The 26833-nt window shown below is 39.8% G+C and overlaps 1 protein-coding gene and 1 long non-coding RNA gene across 2 annotated transcripts; both read left to right on the forward strand.

Annotated features, from left to right (window-relative positions):
- On the forward strand, nucleotides 1-26833 carry LOC146485295 (uncharacterized). The gene is made up of 18 exons (XM_085103713.1): nucleotides 1-178; nucleotides 4628-4977; nucleotides 5462-5626; nucleotides 6287-6400; nucleotides 6706-6828; nucleotides 7160-7169; nucleotides 7644-7736; nucleotides 8586-8804; nucleotides 9325-9701; nucleotides 10063-10230; nucleotides 11428-11538; nucleotides 12302-12418; nucleotides 13231-13321; nucleotides 13663-14043; nucleotides 14611-14733; nucleotides 15040-15162; nucleotides 15773-16126; nucleotides 25936-26833. Exons 1-18 carry the CDS (start codon nucleotides 106-108, stop codon nucleotides 26616-26618), a joined length of 3675 nt encoding a protein of 1224 aa, XP_084959839.1. The 5' UTR covers nucleotides 1-105; the 3' UTR covers nucleotides 26619-26833.
- LOC146485296 (uncharacterized) lies at nucleotides 16885-18861 on the forward strand. Its single transcript, XR_014863459.1, has 2 exons — nucleotides 16885-16959; nucleotides 18287-18861. It is a non-coding gene; the product is annotated as an uncharacterized LOC146485296 (long non-coding RNA).

The raw sequence follows: 26833 nt of genomic DNA on the forward strand, positions 1-26833 counted from the left end.
TTTTAGGACCGCCTTGAAAAAAACATATATCTGTATATCTCACCTTGTGTGAATAGAGTCTTTACTTGCCTTTAGAATTGATAATCACTCCAGCGTATCCAAATCATGGGATTGAGTCGAGGTAATTTGCTGCTTCTTTTGGTTAGCTTTTGCTTATTACTTCGCCAAGGCGTTCAAGGTAATTTAATTTTGAAACAATTTTGATACAATTAATTTTATATAAAGTCGGATAAAGCTGTGTAACGGAAATGATTTTCAAAACTAAAGTATTTTACTTTGCTGCTTCAGCAACTGTCCAGCAATTTAATTGCTCAGTTTTTAAAAGGATTTAGATTTCGTGCGGTGTGGTATTTATTGTGACCACTGACTAATGAACTGAACAAAAAAGTCGTACTCGGTAGTTTGGCTTTGAATTCTGCTCAAATTTTATAAAGCTGTTTTCTTTTTCTTTTCTGTATCGGATTTTGGAGGCCCTCTTCAGCATTTATCATGTAAGAACCGACCCATGAACTGTACAAGAAAATGGTATTTGTTAGTTTTGCTTTAAATTCCACTCAGATCTTGTGAGTTTTTACTTGCTGTTTGGAAGAAAAAGGAATGTTCGTTCCAGAATTTCGTGCCTCTACTGGTCCTGACTTCTGCTGTAACACATTCTGTGGCCATTTACTTTGAAGCCAAATTGTTCAGTAAAAACGTAGTGTTAAATTTATCAGAAAGCTTGTAAACGAAAAGGGTAATCCACTGGTGTTATACATTCAGTAGGTTGTCAACTGGAAGGAAGATTAATATCACTTTAGCTACCAAAATAAGCCCGTTATGTCGAGCATATTAAATTTACCAAACACTCAACAAAGGTCAACTGTTAATCCGTACATGCAAGTACTCTTGCCATGTTGAAAACTCACTTGATTTGCGTAATTAAGCTTGTGATAAAAAGGCTCGTGACCCTCGAAAGGCCTTGGTTGTGAGAACAGTCTTTTCCCTTGCCAGATGCAAGGTAGCGTTTTTAACCGTCTTAACATAGTTTCCCTTCTTGATGTTTAAGGAGAGGAGTTGTGGTTTCACCGCGTGTTGTTTTGATCTTTTAGTTTGGACGCCAGTAGCAAAGCGAGCAATTACGCTGAGAGAGTAGTTTTGATTCGGATGTAGAAAGCATTTCGCATTTGTGTTGATTTTGCCTTACCACGCTCTCCTTTTTGCAATTACGTTCATACGCAATTGGGATTGGCACGCTCTATCTTGTTTCTATTAATTGCAAGTATTTTTTTTTTAAGTCTTGTGACTTAGATTGAGGGAGCTATTTGAAAAAAGTGTTTTTATCACAAAAAATATTATTATGACCCTAGATTTCGCACCCTGTGTTGTTCTTATTTTTATTTTTACACGACTGAAAAGCAAAAGCGACAACAAGGAACATTATTTTTTTGGGCTTTAACAAAGGTCGCTGAACCCAAACTATTTTGACAATTGAGACAATTGAGAACGGTTAGTTATAAGCACGTAGAGTCTGGCGTCTTGATTTAAGGTGGCCAAACACAGTTTTCCAGTACACAGGTGTTAGTAAACATTATTTGAAAACTACATACTTCTGAGTACCCGAAATTAGCATGGTGCAAGATTAACTAAGAAGGAATAAATTTTGACACTTCTTGTTGAGCATGGTGCCGTTGCCATGGCAACGCAGCAAGCTTTTAACCGTCCACAAATAATGGTTTTTCTTAATTTTTGGAAAATGCACTCGTTAGATTTTTTCCATTTTTTGTGTCCAGAAAAACTCACAAAATACTGACATGGTGACGCTTCTTCCATGTAATTTTAACAGACAGATCTCCTGTAAATGTTGGTTTTGCACTTTAGTGTTTTTTGAAGATACCTTCTGTTAGATTTTGTTTTTGGTTTGTAGGCAAGTTACGCTTTTAGAAAACTACTGTTTTGTCAAATTTCACGAAATTCTAACGAGCGGTTCCTTAGAAAACAGTTCATTTGCATTAAAACAACCAGTCACAATTTTTTGCTCAAATGCGCATGCGTGGCTTTTAATTAGGTTTTCTCAGCAAAGATGAAAAGCATACAAAAAGGCTTAGCTCATTGTAAACTCACTTTCCTTGTTCGGCGATAAATGAAGAAGGATTCACAAACGAGAACCTAAGTTATTTTAAGTGCACACTTACCTTTGTGATCTATTTGGTATAAAATCGAGGGATCGATAGTATTTGCTTACCACAACCCTAGCGCGCGCTTAATAGCATCACCTAACAGAATCTGTTAAGCGCGCGCAAACTGTGTTCGGCCACCTTAAATAAACGTGTCGAAGTATTTTTGTTATGAAAACCTGAATGACCTCTTCAAAATCCTGCTTAATCGCTTCCTAGAAGTTTAAATGGACCCAAGCTGAACATTTTGGCTGAAGCATGTAAGATTCAATTGTCGAGTGTTGCAAAGGGGCCTTGTTAATCCACTGTTCGTGTGTACAGTCATTTAGACCTAGAAAATTGTCAGACGTTTAAGTTACATTCCAAAACAAAAAACAACAAAACTACTAACAAACAAAACACAGACAAAACGACGACAACAACAACAAAATCAGTTTCTCTCCCAAACCATTTTCACGCTCATTTAGTACGACCCTTTGAGGATTTCATCCACGGACTCAAAAGTGTGACGACATGCAGTTCTTACGTGACTGCCCTTGTGTGACTCTTAGTTCTCTAGCTTTTGGCAGAATTCATTAACGTCTTCATGCACGATCGTTTTTTTCTTCAAAGAAGGAGGTTTTTTGAGCCATGAATTCGCTTTAACCAGAAGGAAATTGCTAGCTGCAAGCTGATCTAGCTTTTTTTTGCAGTTCCTATTTTCTAAGCGATGCGCAAGTGAAGATGTCAGTAGCATGGTGTCCAGGTGAAGTCGTCAAGTGCACAAACTGAAGCATCATCTGAAAGGGCCGGAGTAACCAAGCAGAATTCACGAGTATAATCCACCGAAGTAATGGGCTCAATTTTTCTCCTACCGAGTCCACTGAACCACCTTTTCAACCATTAGTGTTTCCATGGAAAGTGTTTTGACGACGGAACAACGTGTACGCAGCTATCGAAAAGGAACGCATAGCAATAATTTCCGGATGGTAAAGGCTCGACCAGTACTGTTTGGATTTCAAATAATTCCAGGATAAACACAAGACTTCACCGCATATTCTTACTCCAGACCGCTCCAACAATAACACGAGATTTCAACTTTTTCCTTTGATTTATTCGCGTCGCACTATTACTCGTTCGCGCACGTGTTTTGATATCCCAGAATTCTCTACTTTCCTAGGCTTAGAACATTACATCACTTGCTAATTTCGACACTGTTGTCAAATTTATAGAACCTTCGAGCAACAACAACTGAAAGGCGGGTTTCTAAACGTTTCTTACCCTGGAATGTTTGTGAAAACATGAAACTACTAGAAAACCTATCATTTCTTTGAATCTAAAATGTTCCACTACCAGCTTTCGAAAAGTATCTTGCTCAACGGAGACAGATGACCTCAGTGCCAACCGGTCACAAGCCCCAAGCAATATTCAAGAAATCGTTGCTACCAGCTATTAATCCTTCGCCTTCTCCAAACAGAAAGCGGGTGGACGATTGCAACACCACCCCTGTTAGCCGTCAAGACAACAAGAACCAAAGTGATAAAATTTCGAAACAAAGTCATTGAATATGGCACTTAGTTTCTAGATTCAGAGAACAAAAATCGAGCTCAACTAGGGCAAGAAGTCTGCATATATCCTTACCATGTCCAGTACACACAACGTTTTTGTTTTGCTTTGGTTCCAGTGTCAGGTTCCTTTTATTTTGTTTATTTATTATTATTTTTTTTTTTTATATTCTTCCTTCGTTCAGTTTTAGTTTTTTTTTTTTTCTTTAAAGGAGCTTATTATTATATGCTGTTATTACGTGACAGTTCTTGTGTGGCGTTAGCTTTGATGTATTCTTACAGCTTCGGTGAGGCGTGCTGGAAAAATACATTCTCACAAGAGTGAAACAGTGACTATGAACAATTGTCAACAAAATAAACAGCGCCGCTTGATCAGTAATAACCGATAGCTTTCATTTGAATGTGTCATTCACAGCCGCAACAACATCAATAACAACGAAAAGCATTACAAGACTTCCTTGTACAATTCGAAAGCTGTGTTGTTTTAATTTGTAAGTTTTTAAATTACGGAAAATCCCTCGAATCTATTAATCACGACCGACAGTAAATTACTTTTGCAAGCTTTAATAGACTGATACAGATTGGAAAATGAGTTAAGGGGGCAACACAACTAAATTTGAATGAAATTTGAAGAGGTTTTAGGAAGGGATAGAGGAAAGAAAATGATTTTTGGAACACTAACAGACAGTTGATACCCAGACAAGAGCCCCCCAGGCTGCTTGTGGACTGTAACTTGATATCCATCTATTAATTATTAACTACAAATTCCAATTTCAAAACACAGATACATGATACGATGATAGGGTTTTTGGATTCCTTAAAACGCGAACGAGATATTTATATAAAAGTCATGTCAAGTGGCGGAAAAATAGCGTTCAGGTGTATCTCCCCTTTAATGGTTCAATCAACCTTTTGTGTTTTATTTAACAGGAGCTGAGCGAGGGAAAATTGAAATCCAACCAATGGGCAACGATGATTACCATTGCGAATATGCGTCATTTGGCAGCAGTTTTTCCAGTGGAATTCCCGTGCGAGTGTTTGCTTCAGTTAACCAAGGCAACGAATCATCCCAAGTCCACGATTCTACTCTTGTGTGGGTTGAAGAGATCACAATCAGGCGTTTCAAGGCGTGTGTTGTGATAGGCGGTCAGGGCTCCCGTGGTAACACCACCATTGATTGGTTCGCTTTTCAGGGATCTCAGTCAGGCGTTCAACATGGCGAAACAAGATTTACTCTGTTTACAACTGGGACAAAATGCAACCAAGTGGCGTTTTCTCAGGTGAGATCCTGTTTTAATTATGTTCTTATGATTTCGATTTTATTTATTTATTAATTTTTTTTTTTTTTTGGTTTCAGTGATATTTCACTAGGAAATTAAAGTGAGACTGGGTCACTTCAAACTAACAATCTCAAATTAATCAGTTTCCTTCCAGGCAATCACCGCGGCCTCTTAACCTTACTCTCGAAAAGTCCCTACAGGTAGTCTGTTGCTGTTAAAACTTTGAACACTAGGTCTTCAGAACAGAAAAATAAGCCCCTTTATAACGCGACAACGCTTGTTTCTTGAATCCAGGCAACTTTTTAAGCTACCGGTTTGAGCTTGAGTATCTTGAATCGTTTTCAGTTGAAAACTTATGAAATTATAGTGGCTGATACAGACATATTTCAATACAAACTAACTTCTGTTTTTGGTCAATCTTGATTTAAAATCCACCTAAAATATTATTATTTCAAAATCATTTATTGCAGTTTTTCTCACACAGGCTTTTTCAACGATACCTAAAGTTCATGTTACTGTTCAGCATGGAACTCTTGATCAAAGGAAAGATGCAATGGATGTTTGGATAGAAAGTATCTCCAGAGGACATTTTGAAGTCTGCCTACGAGAATCAAGAACATTTGATGGACCTCACAGTAGTCTTAAAGTGGTATGCTAACAGCGGAACTTGAACTTTTATAACTGTTTTTAACTCTGTAGGAAAGCGTTACCAAACTTAATGATTTTTTTCGGAAATTAATTTTTTTTTCTCCAGTTATGCTCAAATTTGACATATGCCACAACATTTTTGTGTGGCAAGTAAATGTTTACTAAATTTGATGTTGTCATGGCAACAATTTTTTGACAAGCAGCTTTCTCAGAAATTCTAATAATCCTGTTTAAATCGATAACTATCAACCCTTGTTCCTTACCTTTTATGCTTTTAGCCGTTTTAGTGTTCTTCCGTTGGTGTCGATCAATTTGGTGTCCTTCTAAAGTTTTGATAAGAGGCAAAATCCAAGAGGGCCGCCTATTTCAAATTATGATGCAACTCCAATGCCATATGGTGTCAGCATTTTCCAACCTCTGAGAGATATTCACGGATGTCCCATTAACCCTTTAAATTTTATTGCCATAACTTTAACGCTGTCAAAGCTACGGAGGACTCCCGGCCCCAGAAGACGACTAAAACGAGGTTTAGATACTAGAGTTAATTAAGTCGCGAATTGTGAAACCTCTGAAAACAAACCGCTATAAATGCTTCTGGCATACTCTTAATCATTCTATGTATGTTTGACTGTTAATGTAATATCATTTATGTCTTTTTTAGAACTGGATGGCATATGAACATTTTCCATCGTCGTGGGATGCTAAAGAGTCATTCAAGGTTCACTTTTCTGAATACGAGATTCCAACTGCTCAGGACAATTACGCTCTGTGTAAAGTATGTTATCATGATAAGTGTGAGACTTTTTTCAAAATTTAGTTGGCCCCTGAAAAACGACTTCAATCTAGCGAAAGTTGTTGCTTTACATGCTATTTTTAAAAGGGTCTTTCCATTTTGGTTTTAAAATTGCATACCAGTAAAAGGTTTATTTCTTTATTTCAACATGCGGTTACTCTTTCGTCTTGTATGACGTTATAGTTAGCAGAGCAACATGGTAATGCAGTTTTCTTCATTCCAAGAAACCTGCGAAACTTAATTGTTAACTAACTTTCCATTTGAACAATTTTGCATTTGTCTTGCAGACTATCAACTTTACAAAAGCATTTTACATGGCACCAGTGGTACTCACAACTGTAATGAATGAAGGCAATAACAACTCCAAAGGAGCTTGCGCAGTGAAGGATCCATTGACCAGTTGGGTGGAGGTAGAACATCCTTTTACTACATCTTTTAACACATGACTCCGCAAAAACTTGAATAAGAATAAGCAAATTAAAAAAAAAAAAAAAACATCATTTATGTCAATACTCATTTTCTAAAGCTAAATGAAAAAAAAAAAAAGCATAAAAGATGATTGACATATTACCTTTTTACCATTAATTTATCTGATAAAGAATTAAAGTACATGTCATTTAATGACTCCGCAACTGGCAGTGCTACAACCCGGGGAATACTCAATAAAATTTCATACTAGATGGTTCCGCGGACAGGTTCCACCCATAACCTTTGCATCAAGGCAAGAAACAAACGAACCAGGAAAAAACAAGTAAACAAAAAGAAAACAAAGCAAAAAATGAAACAACAAAATACTTCCAGTAAAAAATAACCACACTTTTCTTATAGGCAAAATATATTATTCATGGATCTTTCTTGCGGAAAGCATAATCTTTGCGTTGGAGTTCCTGCTAACAAATTTGTTGTGATCTGTAGAAAATCTTTCTGCATAATGTGAGAAATAAATGCATATAGTATATCCCAAGGGAAACTAGCACTGCTTCAATAAACTTGATGGTGAACCCTAAAATAGTTAATGTTAAAACACGTTACAGTTGAGTTGAACGTTAAGTTTAGCGCTCGAGTGTCATTTACCGTAGCAATAAAATGTAAAAATTACCGTAACATTAAAATGATCGTTTGTATTTACTATTTTCGTTATAATAGTAGAGTAATTCTATTTATACTGATACATGTAATTCACAGCACTGAGATCACTTACGCATGATCGCATGTGTTTCAGGAGGTTTTAAGACCCATTTTCGTGTGCGCATCAAAGATTATGCTGGGTATGATGGTCAGAGAGTCAGTGTAGCCGTGGATTACCTGGTTATTGGAGGTAATTGTGGAAAACGAGAACTAACTTGTGTCTAAGTTTGGACACCTGATTTAAAAAAAATAATAGAAAGTTATGTTAATGCCAATACTAATGCAGTATGATTAAAAAACGGCACAAGGAATGATTTTATTACTTAAAGTAGTGATATTTTATAGTAAAATAAGAAGTCTAGTTCAACTCTATGTAGGGTGTCTGCCTGCGGCGACTTTGAACCTAAATAACGTTTTTCAATACTTGCGGAAACACCGTGAAACTTAAGGACTTTTCCAGAAATGTTTCTAGGAACAATTTTACATAGACGTCGGTTTGTGTTCATAGACTGATCTTATTCTGGCAAACATTACTTTCCTTACATTGACTTTTGTGTTTTTGTGTTCCTTTATTGGCTTTTGTTACTTTTTGCTTAATTCCCGCGCTTTTCTGAAGTTTTGAGGAAATTCAGAAATCCAATTGCAAGATGGCGGATCCAAGATGACTGCCTTTTGGTAATCAGGACGTTACTACCAAAATAAACATCGTTAGACGTACTATCTATCCTCTAAGCCTCACTGTCATAGCTTTTGCAGTTGCAAAGTACAAAAAGACAAAACAAAGTTTGGTGTAATCTTGTTTTTTTTTTGTTTTTTTTTTCCCTTCCTACCCTGAAACGATTACTCAATCTACTACCTAATTGTCTCTTAATGGTAATGGCAATGGTAATATATACCGCATTTTCAATATACATATTCAAATGCGGTTTACATTACTTCAGTGTAAGGGTGGGATCGGACATCAGCATATATATCTTAATGGTGAAAGGTCCTCACAAGTCGCAAGTCTCTAATTTTCTGTTATAACATTCTTTTTAAGACCTTGATCCCTGTAATAACGCCAGCTGCAGATATTACAGTCACTGCGAAGCTTCGTCCCCACAACAATTTGCCTGCGTATGTGAAAGCAGCTGTCCTTCATACCAAGAGCAGATGTGCGCTTCTAACGGCCGCACTTTCAGAAACTTGTGTTTATTGAAGAAAGAGATTTGTGAAACACGTGGAAACTATACAGAATATCATCCTGGAAGCTGCACAGGTATGTTAATTTAGTTTAACACTCGGACGGTATTATTTGGTAGTGTTCTTATAATAAAGACTTGTGCACGTGATTTAAATGCCACATCTGAATTCTTTCCTTCACGCAGAGTAAATTAACAAGGAGCGTAAGAGGGCTTCAAACCCTACGATGAAATTTTTAAAGTAGTGAAAGTGTTTCATTTCCCAATCTATGTTTTTAAAAAGGCTCTAGTGTAGTATTCTCCTCTAATCCCATGGGCCAATCCCATGAGAAGCCCCATGAGAGAGAGACTGGCTTTGTTAGAAACAAGTACAGTTGGAAACGAACAAACAAACAAACAAACGAAATTTAAAAGCGAGGCCTTTAAATTAAGAAGAACCAGTCTTAAATATGTTTATTCGTATCGCAATAATACTGTTCGCTTGCCTGGCCTAACAGTGAAATTTAATGTTTTTTTCCCAATGTATCTGTATCCATTAACAGTGAAACTTAATGTTTTTTTTTTTCCCAATGAATCTGTATTCATTTCTACTTGCAGGCTTTCCGTTACAGAAAGGAAGATACACGTTTCAAAACCATCCATCCTGGGCAGAAGATCAGTGTGAAACCATTCATTTTGAACGGTTCATATTTTACCCTCACCAAAAAATTTTCATACAGCTCACCGTGAACCATGTAAACTACTCTGATGCAGCGTTTGTGCATGAGGCCACCACACCGTGGGTTGAAAGCATTAATAGCACTCAGTTTACCGCCTGTGTAACTCGAGCAGGGAGGAATGACTACCCAGCAGATAGTTTTGCCACCGTCGACTGGGTCGCTTACCAGGGTGCCCCCTCTGGTGGAGTGGCTGGAGAGGAAAAGTTTTCTCGTTGGTGGACAGGGACCAGCTGTCAGACAGTAACATTGCCAAACGTGAGTGTCTTTTCTGTGTCATTTCTGTCCTAGCACAGGAGAAGGCCACGTGCTCCTAAGAGTACGTTTCCAACCACTGAGTTATCAATTTCTCCTTGAGAAATGAAATCCAATTTTATTTCTGATCCTGCCGGTAAGATTCAGTTTCATACCGAGCGATAGTTCATGAAATTGCTCTGCTCCTCGGTATACTTAAGAGGTGAATGCCAGTCAACGTGGTTATGAAGTATTAATCATTATTGAAAAAAAAAAAAACTGTTTCATTTCAAACACTGTTTTTTTCCCAACCGTAACGAATTCCCTCATTTATCCGTATTGTAAACAATGAAGCTTGCTCAACTATTATCTTTAAACTTTGTAGGGGAAGTTTTATGCTTCGCCAACGATATTCGTAACAGCAGAGCACCAAAGATCCAGTTTGAAACATGATGCAGCCACTGTATGGCTCGAAGACGTCTCGGCCAGTTCGTTTAAAATTTGTATCCGGGAACTTCAAAACTTTGCAGGAGTTCATGACGACATCTCTGTGGTAAGTAAATGTTAATGATGTCTTTATTATACAGATAAATTATCAAAGAGCGATCCATACTTTCCGTTTATGTTTATGATCTTTTTATCCCGTGTCATATTACCCCTCTTCTTGCCATCCACCAATCATTACCACGTCATGTCATGTCACATCACGTCACGCCACGTCACGTTATCTAATATCTCTAACCTTTTTTTAGCATCTTATCTAATACACTCTTGTCTCCTTTTTAACGCTTTAACGACGTCCATCTTATTACAAATCTCGTCTTATTTAGTGCTTCCAAATCCTATTCCATATTCCACTGACCTCCAGATTTGACCTCAAGTACGCGATTGAGTACAAGTACAACTTGTCAACTCTAGTTTGCGTGATTTAATTTAGATTTCACAGTTCCTAGACACAACACTGTTACCTTTATATGGTAAACATTGAATGAAATATATAAGCCCTTATTTATGGAGAACATTACCTGCAAATATAAGATTGCTATGTGAGCTGAATAGTTTGAAAAGGAGCATTAGGAAAATAAACTTGTCTGATCTTATAGATCTTTATGTAACAGTTGAATTATACAGGTATAATTTGTATTAATGTTTTTGTATTTTTAGGTAGATATTAAACATTTTTTGTTTTATGTTATTTAGTTGGTGTCTAAAATAGATATATTAGAGTTAAAAGTTGATGGCGCTGAAAAATAAATTTTGTTCTTATTTACCTTTTATATATAAGTAAACAACAGGCAGGAGAGGGTCGTACACCCACTCAATCTTGTGCTCGTACTCGGATCTGAAGGTCCTTTTTTTAGCAAGGCAGAGAGAGTCAACAAAATACTTCGGTCACCCATATATCTTCTCCTCTTTCAATTAGCCTTATGTATAAAACTTTTTCAATTGCCCTCAGATTTTAAGGCTGCAACCACCGTGCGCAGGAAGGCCGCACGAAAATATGGGAAACTGTAAATGTTTTTTTTATTCGGCTTTAATTTAGATACACTTGCTCCCGGTTATTGGTGCGATTCTATGCAAGAAAATAGCGTAGAAAATGTCCCTCTTTTATTCATTTTCTTCTGGTTGAGCCATGGCTACGTTTGGCAGATTACCCCTCTTCCCTCGCAGTGTAATGTTTTGTTAGCTCAGTTTCCAATAACGTTAATTAGTGTTTTTAAAATGGCGCGATCCTTTTCTTTTGTTTCAGAATTGGCTGGCGTTTAAGGCCCTTCATAGGCCGCTGTTTTCAGAACATAATGATGTCAGCTTTGAAAACAGGAACCTGCCTTCTAAGAACCATAACTTTGCCTTCTGTAAGGTACGTATAACACGGAACCAGCAAAATTATCGTTTGAAGATGGAACTGAAACACAGTTGACCCGCTCTACCACACAGTTTCACTTCCGGAGACTAAGACAGATACCTTAAAATACATTATGGGACGTTGAGGCAAATTGTCTCACCCTATAAACACTTCCTTTTAGTCAACTTTCATAATTCAAAGGCGATCGTGGTTTTATAAAACGTAGCAGAAATTGGAGTAGGAATTATACAAGTTAGAAAGCTCTACTGACATAATCTCTGTAATGGTCAGAATTGAGGTTAACTCACCGATTCAACAGCGCATTCAGAAGAGCCAAAAAACCCTTCATCAAGAAGATTCCGTGTATTTTTCTCCCTTTTTCTTTTCTTTTCGAATGTTTTAGTGCACGTTTGCCATTGTTCGTAAGGACTAAACTTGCCATGCGGAACGAATGCCGGGGCAACGGGTAACCCCGAGCAGCAATACAGCGATATATTGCCAACTCAGGTAGCCCATCACAATCCAGGATTTGAATCATTTTGCCCGGTCACCTGCCCTGCCATATAACAATATCACCTCTCGTGTAAGACCACAAGCATGTTTGTAATATTGCAATTTTGGCTTGCTTTCAATTAACCTCATAAGCTTAACGCGTTCCGTAATTTTTGGATTCCAGTTTTTTTTTCTGCACAATGTATGGCCCAAGTAAATAATGGCACGTATCTTGCAGTATAAGGTCATGTAATCGATACTAATCAGAACTATTTGTGCGTTTAAGGATGTGAATTTTATTCGGAGTTATACCAAGTATCCGACAGTGCTACTAACAGCGAAACATTCAACTAGTGGAGGAAATGCTGTACCAGAATGTAACGGAATTGTAACATGGATTGAGGTATGTACCAACAATAAAAAATGCGTTTTTAAACAAACATACTTAAACACACTTTTTAACCTACTGTCTATACCAACTTACTCAGTATTTAATATCTAAGAAAACCAGGTCAAGGTCTTCGAGAAAGTCCCCTAACTCGTCGTTACAGTGTGCGTCGGTTGTACTCCAGTCTCGCTATTTCCTAGCGAGTTCGAGTATTCTCTCTTTCCATTGTTGTCCAAAGAATGTTAGTTTAAATAGTGTCTTTTTTCACCTTTTGCTCTGCTGCGTATTTCTCCCTCCTTAGAAATAACTAAACTTCCATCTAATTTTCTGCTGTTTATTATCGTTTTTACAATAACTGTAAAGTTCAGCAGGAGGCGAAATAACTGTAATTGGTTCCTTTTTTTTTATTTATTTGTCCATTATATTATAAATACAATCAAATAGAATCTTATGACTGCTAACTTAGATATAATGGCAGGAGATCTTAGCAAGCTCAATGAGCTTTTCTATGAAGATCCCCTTATTCAAGCTTAGACTAATTACAGGGCAGATGGTGATTTATTATAATTCTAGATGGATTACTTCTAATACTTGCTTTGTCCTAAAACAAAACTAAAAACCTAATGACCTGGGAGATGTATTTATCTCCCTCCTCAGCGAGGAAAAGTGACGAGTGCATTAATTTTTAATAAGTTTTTCTTTTGGGAAGCGAGGGCGGTGGGGCAGGGAGGGGGGCTGGGGAGGTTGGTTGTGGGTTTGTTGCCTGTGTTTTCTTGGTCAACAGAAAGAAAGACTGAAGTCGTGTCTTCTTACTTTATCCCTTGAAGTTCATCAGCAACTCTGGATTTAGGATTTGCCTCAAGGAGCTGTTTGTACAACGCTTTGATCCTTTGACTGTGTCATACGCATTATTATCAGGTAAATACCATTTCTCAGTAATTTGTACAAGTCTGAAAGTAACTGAACTGCGATTGTGCATTTTCGGAAAGAAACTGGAAAAAATTAAAGGATCCAACAGATCAGTTTCTATAGTCTCACGCAATCTTCACAATGGATGTAATGTATTTGCTGCTCCCGTATTCAATCTATGAATAAAAGTGGTTAGTGATTATACAGCCATCAGTAAATAAAGAAAGTTGGTTACCAGAGCAACCGATAACTGCTAAAAGTTTGAGATCTTCTTCTTGAATCATGGCAATTATAATACAAGAAGCCTCTTAGCTACCCAATTTACCTGAAAAAGTACTTCTTTTTCACAGACGTATGTCCCGATAGATGGAGCTATTTCAAGGGATATTGCTATAGCGCAGTCTCTTCCTGTGATTCGTGGAGTAACAGCCAGGGAAAGTGTTCAACATTGGGAGCTAATCTTCCCAGTATTCACAATCAAGAAGAAAATGTGTACGTTCAAAACCTGCACGGCGGGGAACATGCCTGGCTGGGTCTGTCTGACATCAACGCTGAAGGAACCTTTGTTTGGAGTGATGGAACACCTTTTGATTTCCATTACTGGGCAAAAAAACAACCAAACAACTTTCGGAATGAAGATTGTGTTCACACTCTAGGCTTACTTCGTGGCCATGAGTACAAATGGAACGATGTCAATTGTTCGGACTGCCACAAGTTCACTTGCAAGAAAGGTGAGGCTAAATAGTCTCATTAAAAATCGGCCGGAAACATTAAAACACAAAAACGATTGCCTACGAAAATAAATTTCGTATTCAAGAACCGAAAAAAAAAATCGCATTTATCAGACGCTTTGTCTACAATGAAAACCAGGACTGGGCAGTGTAGCTCATTTGGTATTTAAGAAAAAACCTCGAATTTTTAAGCTCCAGTCCCGCAGCCCTGGATTAATTTGTAAACCATTTCTGTATTTTTTTTAATTATTACATTATGCCGTAGTAATAGTAAAAAGAGGCATAAAATGGCGTGGTGAAAGTCTCAAACTGAAAATTCAAATTCTGAGCCCTCACCGGTAATCGAACTCATACCTCCCAGATAACTGGTTGGAATTATTTACCACTAAGCAATGGGAGCTCCATGCGGTGTGTGGAGGAAGGAGGGGGATATGGGGGGAGGGGATAATCAGGGTTATGAGCCTAGAAACTCCGTCACCCAACGTATTAAATACGACAACTACCTGTAAACGCAAACTATTCTCATTGCGCAGGTTTTCCATTGTATATGACATTTTATCGCTTCAGATTACAATGAGTGCCAAGGATTCTCCCACAACTGTCCAGTGAATGCCAGTTGTGTGAACAATGATGGTTCTTACAGCTGTCGATGCCCTTCTGGATATCGTCTGGATGGAAACAATTGCACAGGTTTGTAATTCTATTGCGCATGTCCGTCTTACTCTTTTCAAAACAGCTCATTAAGCCTCTTAACTCTGACGAACCCTACGAAACCTGAATAAAAACGAAATAATGACAGAATTAAAAAAAGATCAACCAAAAAGTAAATAACAACAAGTAAACAACAAAATAAATAAATGTCAGGATTCTATTATCGAATGTTTTCTTCGTGTGTGTTATAACGTGCATCTCCAATCAATCAAGGATGTAAATTACTTACATTTAATTAACTATTCAATCGCAAAAAGGGAATCTCTAATAAAATTTCTTTAACAGATAAGGACGAGTGCCAGGTGGGATCATACTCCTGCCATGTAAAGGCCAGTTGTGTCAACATCCCTGGTTCGTACAGCTGCAAATGTATCGGATATGTAGGCGACGGCAAACGTAACTGCAAAGGTGCGTTTCATAACGTTTTCATAGTGCTATTACTAGTCTTAGTTCTTCAACAAAAACCGTTTTTTTAAGGAAAATGCCCTCCTTAATATAACTTGAATAACTCTAAATTATCGTTGTATACTATTTGGTTTCGCTGACCATTTCAAGTACATGTACTTTGTAATTTCACCATCAGCAAAATAAGCCAGGCTTAAAGGTCATTAACCTTGAGTCAGAATTTTTTTTTTGTCTCGTGATGTCACTTAACGCTCAGCAGTATTAAATATTTTATGGCAAAAGTAGACAGGCAGAATTTGATTCACATTTGTGCCTTCTGAAGCTATTTTTATAAAACTGAAGTTTTGTTGTTGTACTGTGTGCTAATCCGTCGATTAATTACTTTGCGTCTGGTAACGCCTTCCCATGACTAGGCGCTTGCGTGACTTACTCGCTTTTCGTTTAGTTTTTGTCTTTTTTATTTTGGAGGGGGAGGGTGGGGAAGAGGGGGAGTGAGAGGGGAACGCTAGAGGAGTAATTTTTTCTTTTCTTTTTCTTTTTATATATTTACAAATTTAAAACGGCTATCAATCGTAAATTAAGCCATAATTACAACGCTGCTCTTTCTTTACAGCACCTTTGGTGACAGCTACTACTTCCTGTAGTTCCTATAATAGACTGGTACGTTTGACCAACACAAAAGGAGTAATACAGACATACGATGGCAACTGGTACCAGAATAATGTTGATTGTCGATGGAATTTGTCTTCAAACACATTGCTACAACTCCAGTTTGCAAGTTTTAGGACGTATTCATCCGCTGACTACTTAACCATCTACGATGGCGGGTCATCGTCCTCTCCTCTGATTGGTCGATTTAGTGGACGCTCTCTCCCTTCCCCCATCGTGAGTTCTTCTAACAAACTTTTTTTGCAATTTACATCGCGTGGCTCAAATTCAGATTATGGATTCAAAGCATTTTACAGAGGTATGGTGTAGTTATTCAACATTAGTAAGATTCATTGCAAAAACGGTTTGTGTACTTGTCTGCCAAGTAAAGCGTATTCCAGTTGCTAAGTAATACTGGCTGGGTTTAAGACCTGGCGTTTACCATCGGGTGTTGACTTCATACAGAAAACACTCGGAAATAGAGAACGCCTTCGCACTTGGTTGCATTTGAGCCTGGCTTTGCTTTTATTGAAATTAAACCTCTGAAATTTGCAAGCCATTGTACCAAAATAATGCATGTATATTAGCCTATATTAGCGTCATTCAGTTTTTGCGAAAGTTGATAATGAAAACTGAAAATGAATGCTCACTGTTCTTTTAATTTTATTCTTTTTGAAAGTTGATAAATGAACAATGAGTTTAATGTGTATTCACTTTCATTTTTCTGTTCTTGAAAAATGAAAACGTATGTTTAAATTTCATCTTTACGACCATTTTATGAATTCAAACTTCAACAAACCCTTATGAATTGTACATTAAAATGCGCATAATTTAATGTAGTTTTCGAATTTGGCGGTAAGAGCCACTCTGAGCACGCGTGTTTCAGTCCTAGGTCCAGACTCTCCGCCCTATTCTCAGCGGTCTCACCTCTCACGTTTAAAAGGGGATGAGACAAAGTGAACAATGCCATTCTGTCGATCAAGCGAAAGAGCATAGTTCAAAATGGCGGACCCTGCTGTACAAGTCCCGGCGCAGGAAAACCTTCCAGCAGCTCAAGCGGCCGCGGTTGTTCAACCTCCACCACCGCCTCCGCCTCCACCAAACGCAGAAGAACCTCCTCAAAACGCCGCTGGAGAACAAGTCACTTTGGAGGTTTGTTCAATTTTTGTTTTACTCCAGTATCGTACACGTGTTCTTGCACTTCGTATTCCCGTGGCAGCTTTAAGTCTGTTTTCAGCTCAAGTCATGCCCTGCTTTAAACGTGTAGCTTTGTAGCTCTGCGGGCAATTTTCTCTTTACCCCCCAGTTTATTTTACGCCCTGCTTCTGAACGTGCGACCTTCGTTGCTTTGCGGGCATGTTTACAATTCATGTTGCGCCCTGGCTTGGCGGGCAATTTAAAATTCACTTCGCAATTATCTTGTGCCCTGCTGATAACGTGTACTTGGTTGCTTTGCGGGCAGTTTTAACTCTGTTTACAATTCATGTTCCGCCCTGCTTCAAACGTGTAACTTTTTAGCTTTGCGGGCCGTTTGAAACTGACTTCGTAATTATTGTTGCGCCCTGCTTCAAACGTGTAGCTTTTTAGCTTTGCGGGCAATTTTAAATTGACTTCGTAATTATTGTTACGCCTTGCTTCAAACGTGTAGCTTTTTAGCTTTGCGGGCAATTTGAAATTGACTTCGTAATTATTGTTACGCCCTGCTTCAAACGTGTAGCTTTTTAGCTTTGCGGGCAATTTGAAATTGACTTCGTAATTATTGTTACGCCCTGCTTCAAACGTGTAGTTTTTTAGCTTTGCGGGCAGTTTGAAATTGACTTCGTAATTATTGTTACGCCCTGCTGATAACATGTAGCTTTTAGCTTTGCGGGCAATTTGAAATTGACTTCGTAATTATTGTTACGCCCTGCTGATAATGTGTTTACAATTCATGTTGCGCCCTGCTTCAAAACGAGTAGCTTTTAGCTTTGCGGGCGGCTTTGGATTGACTTTCTAATTAATTTTTTTGCCCTGCTTCAACACGTATAGTTTTGTAGTTTTGCGGGCTACTTGAAGTCGACTTACTACTTTCTGAATTTTATTTATATGCGCTATTTTTGCCGATTATGTGTACATTCTAATTCTCGGTTAGCTTCAAAAGCTTTTCAATTTTGTTGACCTCAAAACATACTTCAGCAGAGAACTAGTTATTATCTTTGTGCGATCTTTGTCGATTATTCTCACTCTTCATTTTTTAATTGTTTTAATTTGCCATTTCTGAGTGCTTGTTTGCCACATTGTTCTACTTGAATTGTTTATTTTCGTATTGTTCTGTTAATTGTTATATTTGCACTCCGACTTTGTCGGAACAAAAGATTCCCTGCCGCTTTACCGGGTCTTATCACAATGCTTGTACTCATTTACGAATGTTTTGTATCGCCGCTAAGCGGTATGAAATTACACTTCGCAATACATCTGTCTATTTCATTTTCTCATTCAGGCTTTGCAAGAAAGAATTAAATTTTTGGAAAATGCCCAAGGGACCTCCATTCAGGCTTTAAAGAATCGCATTACCCATTATGGTAGTCGCCGCCTGGAGGACTTCGACAAATACGAGGCCTTGCGCCTCGCGGAGGAGCTCGTCTCCGTAGCGAAGACAACTGGTGATGATAAGGCCGCCAGCTTTGACGTCATAGCGGCCACCCTAAGAGAGAAAATACACGTGCCGAAAGAGCAGTTTAAAGCTTACTTTTTGGCTCTTCTCGCGGACAAGGAATTTACAAGAATCTTTGACACAATCTCCAAGGTCGACAAGTCGTTTAGACGTCCCTCGCCTTACTCGCGTCCTCAGGCCAGAGGCAGTCAGAGGTTCTCGTCACTCCCTCGAGTGACCTGCTACAGATGTGGTACGCCCGGACACAAGTCTACGCAATGTTTTAAGCGGTCTCCGACGACCCGCTATTTTTCTTCAGGCGGTCCAGGTCACAACCAGCCTCGACCGACATCTCAGTAGCAGAATCTGCCCGATCCTCATTTTGTATGCGTTTTAGTACTATTAAAGTCAAATGAACACTATTGCATCACAATGTTTGTTTATTCATATACATTATACCCACCCCCCCCCCCCCCCCCCAGGGTTTTATTAACATATTATTACTTACATATTTTACGACTCGCTACGCTGTTCATAGATGTGGGAACCAATTATCTCTTTTCGATCGCACCCTTCCCCCCTCGGGTGGCATTCTCAAAGGGAAGCTCACTTTCCCTCTCGGATTACCGGGGCTGAGTTTGCCATTCCTTGGGCCCTAATTTATTTCCAAGTTCTTTTTTATTTTCCTTTTAGCTGTCAGACCCTTGCTTTCACGATTGGGAAAAGCATCCCGGTTTCAAGCCTAACACAGTTGGTATGAATAAGTTACAGTGGATAAGCATCGATGGTTCTGTTGTTGATGAGGCCCAAGGGATGGCAAACAATTCCCACATCTCTGATGAGGATATCGCCCTCGTGTTGCAGGGAAATTCATTAGCGGATATGTCTCGCCTTGTTTTCCGCGATCCAGATCACTTCCTAGCAGGGGAACTCCATCGCCATGCACCACAATGGAATGCTTTATTAAATGATATGAACGATGAGCGCTTCTCTGAAGTCCGTGATTGGATTACTAACGGTGTAGACGTAACGAAGTTCTTTAGACCGTTTAAGGGTAGTTACAAGAGAAGGAATTACGAGTGTGGTAGTCCACCGCCTTGCGTTTTTCCCAACCACCTGTCGTGCAAACCTTTTGCCTCGTTTATTTCTGATACGCTCCTGGACCGTTTGCGTTCCGGTGCTATTTCTTTGTGGGGCAAAGTCGGAGAATGCACCCCACCCCACCTTATTATGCCCCTCACTGTCGAGCCTAGCAAGCCGCGTCTCTGCAACGACGATAGATTTCTTAATCTGTGGATCGAAGACCGTCCGTTTGCCTTGGATAGCGTCCAACACTTGCCTAAGTATGTCAATAAAGGATTTTACCAAACAGTGTGCGACGACAAGTCAGGATATGACCACATCAAACTTCACCCCAGCAGTCGAACTTACTTTGGCTTCCAGTGGGGAGGTTGGTATTTTGTGAGTGAATGTATTCCTTTTGGCTGGGAATCCTCGGCCTATATATATCATATGACTGGTCTAGTTGCGTCACACAGACTTCGTTCATGGAACATTCCCTCTTCTTTGTACATTGACGACCGCCATAATGGCCAACTGTCATTTCCAGGTGGCATTTTACCAGCCGCCTATCAAGCCCTCGCCTCAAGGGATGAAGTGAATTTTGCTCTGGCCGTCGCGGGTATTTTTCTCACGTGCTACATCTTAATTTCCCTCGGCTACTTTATCGGTCTGGCGAAGTCTCACCTTACCCCGAAAAAACAGGTGCCATACCTTGGTTTCGGTATCGATTCTGAACTACAGGCGTTTACCTTGTTACCCCATAAAAAAGAAAAGCTTCTTCGTCTCATCAAAGAAACGTTGGCTCGCGATAACCTGGACCTACTAACCTTGCAAAGGCTCAGCGGTAAATGCGTGTCCATGAGCTTGGCAGTTCCAGGCGCAAGGCTTTATGTTAATGAAATAAACCTAGCTGTGTCTCGCGCCACGCGTTCTGCTCGACCTGTAAAGATGTCTGCCGCTCTAAAGAATGAAATTGAGCACTGGCTATTCCTTGAGACCTGGGACGGTTTTCTTCCCTGGCGGTCTGAGAAACACACACATGTCAGGCTGTTCTCCGACTCATCTCGCTTCGCTTGGGGAGGTGCACTGAGTCCGGGTGCCATTGAGGCGAACGTTTATGATTACTGGGACGCCTCAACAATACAAGCCGATATCGCCACTAAGGAGACCTTAGCGCTCAATAATGTCCTTGAATCATTCGCTGATACCATCAAAAACTCGTGGGTCGACGCCTTCGTCGACAGCATGGCTCTAGTCCGTTCATGGAATCGACAGGGCTCTCGTTCTCAATCGCTTTCTAGCGCCTTGAAGAAATTATTCAACACAATGACGAAACTCAACATCGATTTGCACCTTACTTTTGTGCCTAGTTCTCAGAACCAAGCCGACTTCCCCTCGCGACGCCTTAGCCTACAGGATGCCAAATTGTGCCCATCCCTATGGACAGTAGTACAAGAGTGGTATGGCGGCGAAAATGGGCACTCTGTCGATCTAATGGCACGCCCTTCAAACGCCCAATCCGACTTGTCAGGTGCCAAGTTACCTTTCTTCTCTGAAAACCCTCTGCCGGGATCCCTGGGAGTGAACGTGTTCGCGCAATCGCCCGATCTGTACGATCCGTTTGTATTCAAGAACCCATACGCCTTTCCCCCGATCTGCCTAATACCTCATGTTATCAAGTATATGAGAAGCCTGCAATTATCCTACACTATCGTAGTACCAGACGTATGCCCAAGGCATTTTTGGTGGCCCTTGTTAACGTCTACATGTTCTTCCCGATACCTGCTGGCCGTTGCCGGAACCGTTGGAGCGCTCCTCACTCCCTCTAAACACGGGTTTTCAAACAATTGGCCTATCCCATGGGATCTCTGGGTGTTCCGCATCGGATAAGCAAGTAGTAGCTCTTGGTTAGCGCACGAGCCAAACAAAGAACACTTAGCTATCTTTAAATTTGCCAATTCTCCCATTAATTTAGCTCCATCCATTACTTCAGTGAAATCAATGTTGTCAATAAATCATTGTTTTCCAGTATACATCTGTTGACAGTTGTTTTATAGCTTCATTTATACATTTATGTCAAAACAAATCTAAAGGATAAAGAAGGAACTGTTTGTTTTACTTTCATATCCTTTAGGACTTACCTCCAGCCGTTCGAGCGTTTGTACCAGCCGTGTCATGTCCTTCGTGCAGCCACCCCAACGACAAGCTGTTCTTTTTCTGCCAAATGTGCGGCTACAGGAGGAAAACAGTCTCCCCAAGTGTCCCGAGCCCTAAACTCTCAGTCGACCTTCAAGCGATAGATAACCTTTTGGAACTCCTAAATAATGCCTCCCTTCAATCGTCATACTCAAAACAGAAGTGCTCACTTCGTACGGAGTTTGAAACTTTCTTGGCGTCCCTTCCGAATAGTAAAACCATCCTTTCGGCAAGCCCCACTGACATCTCTCGGTTCTTGGTCTGGAAAGACCGACATGGCAAAACCATAGTACATAGTAATGGGTGTCCCGATTCCCACCTTCAAAACGCAGCTAAGTGTAAATGTCCTAAACGCCTGGCATTCAAGACAATCGACTCCTACATTGGAAAACTGCGAGCCATTTTTAAGGAAACCGGGCGCTGTGGAGAGTGGAACTCCCTGCTAGGTCTGGGTAACCCCGCCGCTTCACTCGAGGTGCAAAAATATCTTAAGGCGTCAACTGAGGAACAATTACGAGCCCGCATCACGCCAAAGCAAGCGGTTCCCCTATTTTTGTCCAAATTGTTGCTTCTGGCCCGTTTTTTAAATCGGAAAATTGCGGAGCGCTCGGTTAGTCCTTCTGGTCTGTTTGTATTGACGCGGGACCAAGCGTTTTTCAAAACGTTATTCTTTAGCGGTGATCGTGGTTCAGATCTTGGCATGGTGAAAACAGAAGAGATCCTGCGTTTCCCCCAGGACAATGGGCTGTTGTTCAACCACGTATGGGGAAAAACCCTGAGGGATGGCGTCTCTAACGTCTTCGGGATTCGGAGACACCCTAACCCTGAGTTGTGTCCAGTTAAAGCTATTGAGACATATGTAGCCGTGGCTTCCGAGTTACGCGTTTCTGTGACAAATGGTTACTTGTTTCGACCAACTAATCCCCAAGGTCATATTGTGAACAAACCATTTTCAAGTTCTTCAGCAGAAGCTCGTTTAAAGATGTATTTGAAAGAAGCTAAGATCGATGAGGGAGAAACGCTACACAGCTTCCGTTCGGGCTCAGCCATAACGTTAGCGTTATCTGGCTCCCAGTTGGCGGACATAATGTCTCATGTAGGATGGAATAACAAAGAAACTGCTCTCTACTACATGAAACTAGCGGAGGTGCTTCGTTTGGATAGTCCCTCTCATTTGCTATCCGCGGACTCTTCCGCGACAGCCGCCCTAACAGAGAACTGCATGGAGCTTAACCGTCTAAAAAACTTTATATCCGCTTTTCCGCACGTTTAATTCTTAACCTTGTTACATCTCGTTTAAAACACTTTACGAATTTTTAGGATGGGGCACCTTGAGTTTGGGATTCTGAGAACGGGATTTCCTTATGGTCCAGTGGTTTGGGACTTTAGGACACTCTGTAACATAGAGACTGTCGGTGCCCAATCTCAACATAGCGTGAGAGAGAGAACGTTGAGAATAAAGTACTGTTCTCAGCGGTCTCACCTCTCACGTATAAAACGGGATGAGACAAAGTGAACAATGCCATTCTGTCGATCAAGCGAAGTGTTGTAGTATAAAATGCAGCACACGGTATCCCTTGCTCTGACGTTCTCTCTTTCACCAGCCATCAAGTTTCGTCCTGCGTTTGATTTTCCCTACCCAAACCCTCCCCTTTCCTCTTCAGAACATTCATCAACAGGACGAGACTGTCGGTGCCCAATCTCAACATAGCGTGAGAGAGAGAACGTTGAGAATAAAGTACTATAAATATTTCTCAAAAACGCCCTGTAAAATATTCTCGAATGGCAACACAAAAGCGCCTTTCCCCATTCCACGTAAATAAAATATCCATGTAAGCGTCAAAGATTCCTCTTTTATAATCTGAAGGTTACAGATCCATTTCCTCATTACACTAAAAAAGTAAGAGTAAGAAAAATATTCCAAAATCTGTACTGTTGAGTGTCACATTGCTTCCAGCGGGTTCCAAGATAACGCCTTAGTCTGGCGTGACTTTGATATGCGAATCAAAGTTCAATCTGAATCTATCCGTATCCTTAAACAAAAAAAAGAAACAACATTTTTTGCAAGTTTATTGATCGAGCCGAAGGCGAGATCTATAAACTTGCAAAAAAAAGGACGACACCATTTTTTTCCCAATACGGACTGAACAGGCTAGTTCAATAAGGTTTTTATTATATAGGCTTTCCCGCCTGTTGCTTTCTAGTCCTCGTGAAATTTGTTTATGTTCAAGTGGTGCGACTAAAAGCGAAAGAAAGCCTTTTCACTGCTGACACGTATACGGAACCAAAAAACCACGTGGAATAATTCTCATTGGCACGAAAAGGCGTCTTTTTATTGGTCAAGGTTTGACACGCAAAGGTTGACATGTCTCGTCAAGCGAAGTGGAAAAGTTCGAAAAATGAAAATTAGCTCATTTGAGATTCGGAAGAAAAGGCATTTCTTAAAACGTGCTGCCTGTTTAGAAGTCTCAACTTTTGAAAAAGCCTTGCTATGTAATGAATGACAATCGATAAAGCTGAAGCTTTTGTAGTCAAAATTACATTTTAGTCGTCTTTATCTTCACTTAAAATGGCTTGGAGCTTGTGAAGCGGTGGCTTATCATGATTCGTAATCTGGATGCTAAGCGAGCATTTTTCTGGAATTTGCTCCTAGGCCTTGAAAAATAGCCGATCTGGCTTCGGTTGTGGTCGTCATACTAGTCTGGTACTTTCCACCTCAATTGCTGTTTGTGTATTGCCAGTTGCTTGGAGATCGCTTGTGGTTGTTGAGCGACTGAGAGCTAACGGCATTCTTCGTTAATACTGAATGGAAGCCGATTTGTATGAATCCAAGCTTTTCCGATTTCGATGTTTACTCCAATGGAACTACGAGCTAATTTCTTTTTACACTGAAGACTTCTCGGGATAGTTAAAATTCGTCACCTTGAATGAGATTGACTTGTGACGCGCGGGTATTAAGATAACGCTGGATACTTCGTTGAAGGCAAGTTAGAATTCCAGCTTCGTATTCGTCGCCATTTTTCTTTTTAACGTCTAAAAAAGAAGCACAGAGCGGCAGATTAAGCTCTACCCAAGATATAACTCGTTCCGTTAGTGGCGAAGGAATTTTCTTTGTTTTCTTCGTCGAGTTTGTTGGAAGTTTCTGAGCTTTCTCTTGTCCTTTCGGCTGAAGGATAAAACCCGTCGCCCTCGTAGTAAAAGTCCGACATCACGGTTTGAACAGTTCCTACTTTATAAACTTAGTTGAAAACGTTTTTTCTTTGTGTTGTCAAAATTGACACACTTTGATGTAACGTAAGCGGTCCATCTTAGCGGTCCGTATAGGGAAATTCGGACCTCTCATGAAACCAATATAGCCCGAGCCTATACACCTATATAATAAATTATAATATTATACAAAAAGTTGAAGTACCGTACAGTTCCCGCCCGAAAGCAGCGAAGCTAATCGAGACGGGTAGGAGCAAAAGGATAAGTACACCAAGTTAGACTTTTAAAAGCAGAAAAAAGGAAAAGAAAATTACTATATAATATAATATAGGAAAAGAAAATTGTACGATACAGTATAGGGAAATAGATAGGTGATTTAGGTGATTTAGGTGATTTCAATTCCAAAGCTTAGTTGAAAAAAAGGAGATAACATTTGAGTGTGCAAACTTGGATATGGTTATTGTCCATTTTTGACCTTCAAATTACACAATACATGCCACCATTTTGGATTTTATGACATCATATGTTTGTAAGGAAGCAACCGTTGGAAGTCATGACATCCAAAATGGAGGTGCTTGCAAACTAAAGAAAGAAAACTAAAAAAGGCAAAAATAAAGTCCTCTTTTTTACTAGATAATGAAATACTATTTCTATATTTTAAAACACATTTGTCATTAGACTGCATTTTCCAAATTACGTCTCTCAAGAGTGGGCGTTTTGCTTGAGCATTTTATGACTTAGCAATCGTGTGATTTAACAGAAAAAATTCTTCACTAATTTCTTGACATCTTAAATAATTTTTCAACTTTTAACCTCACTTTTTCCACAGGTGTCATTTTTCGCCAAACGTTTCTCAAAACTTTAAATTGGGAAAATAAAAAAAAATAAAAGTACCATTTCTCTTTGTCTTGTCAACATGCGCAGAAAAAAAATCGACAACAACGACAATAACAACAACAACAACGGAAAGGTTATGTCTCAATAGTCTGTGATATTTACTTATTAATGTTTGTGTAATGTTGCCATTTCAGCTATCACAACAGGCAGCCTTCGTTTGAGTGGTAATTCGTTAGCCGCTGGCAGAGTGGAAATATTCTATAATAACCAGTGGGGCACTATTTGCGATGATGCCTGGGATATAAATGATGCCAACGTCGTCTGTAGACAGCTTGGTTTCCCCAAAGCTTCACGAGCCTTCCGTGGCGCTTATCACGGTCAGGGATCCGGTCCCATTTGGATGGCTGATGTGGCCTGTTCAGGAAGCGAATCCCATCTTTACGACTGCAGACACCGTGGATGGGGAAACCAGGACTGCACTCACAACAGAGATGCCAGTGTTGAGTGCCTTCCTATCCGTTTAGCAAATGGAGGAGCTAACTACGGCCGGGTTGAGGTTTTCTACAAAGGAATCTGGGGCACAGTGTGTGATGATGAGTGGGATATCAATGATGCTCACGTGGTGTGTCGTCAGCTTGGTTTCCCCAGTGCATCATCATATCCCCATAGGGCGCGATATGGTCAAGGATCTGACCCTATCTGGTTGGATGATGTCAGATGCAGTGGAGGAGAAGCTTCGATATCTGCTTGCTCTCATAGGGGCTGGGGAGTGGTTGGCTGTGGCCATCACGAAGATGCAAGTGTAATTTGCAACACTCAGTTTTCACTAAAAGTAAGGAATATATATCATATCGTTTGCAGTTGTGTAAAGTCTTAATAAGTAGACCGAGAAAGTAGCCAATAACCTAGTATTTCCTTTTGAATCCGCATGAGAAACAGTACTCCTACTCTTTAATTATTCTTTAAAAGGATAATGGGTTCTCCCTTTTCAATAAGGATGGCTGGTGTTCGGAGCGACCTTGCGATTTAGATCTATTACGTTCAGTGTTGAGCAAGACAGTGTAGGAAAACGAGATTGCAAAAAAAAAAAAA

This window comes from Pavona decussata, unplaced genomic scaffold (genome assembly GCF_977016875.1).
Source record: "Pavona decussata unplaced genomic scaffold, jaPavDecu1.1 SCAFFOLD_27, whole genome shotgun sequence".
NCBI classification, from domain to species: Eukaryota; Metazoa; Cnidaria; class Anthozoa; order Scleractinia; family Agariciidae; genus Pavona; species Pavona decussata.

Excerpts from the sequence above, each read along its gene's own strand:
- LOC146485295 (XM_085103713.1), top strand. The coding sequence starts at position 106 with ATGGGATTGAGTCGAGGTAATTTGCTGCTTCTTTTGGTTAGCTTTTGC. Across the intron at positions 10,231-11,427 it reads TTCATGACGACATCTCTGTG|AATTGGCTGGCGTTTAAGGC; the intron begins GTAAGTAAATGT and ends CTTTTGTTTCAG. Across the intron at positions 15,163-15,772 it reads CGGCAAACGTAACTGCAAAG|CACCTTTGGTGACAGCTACT; the intron begins GTGCGTTTCATA and ends CTTTCTTTACAG.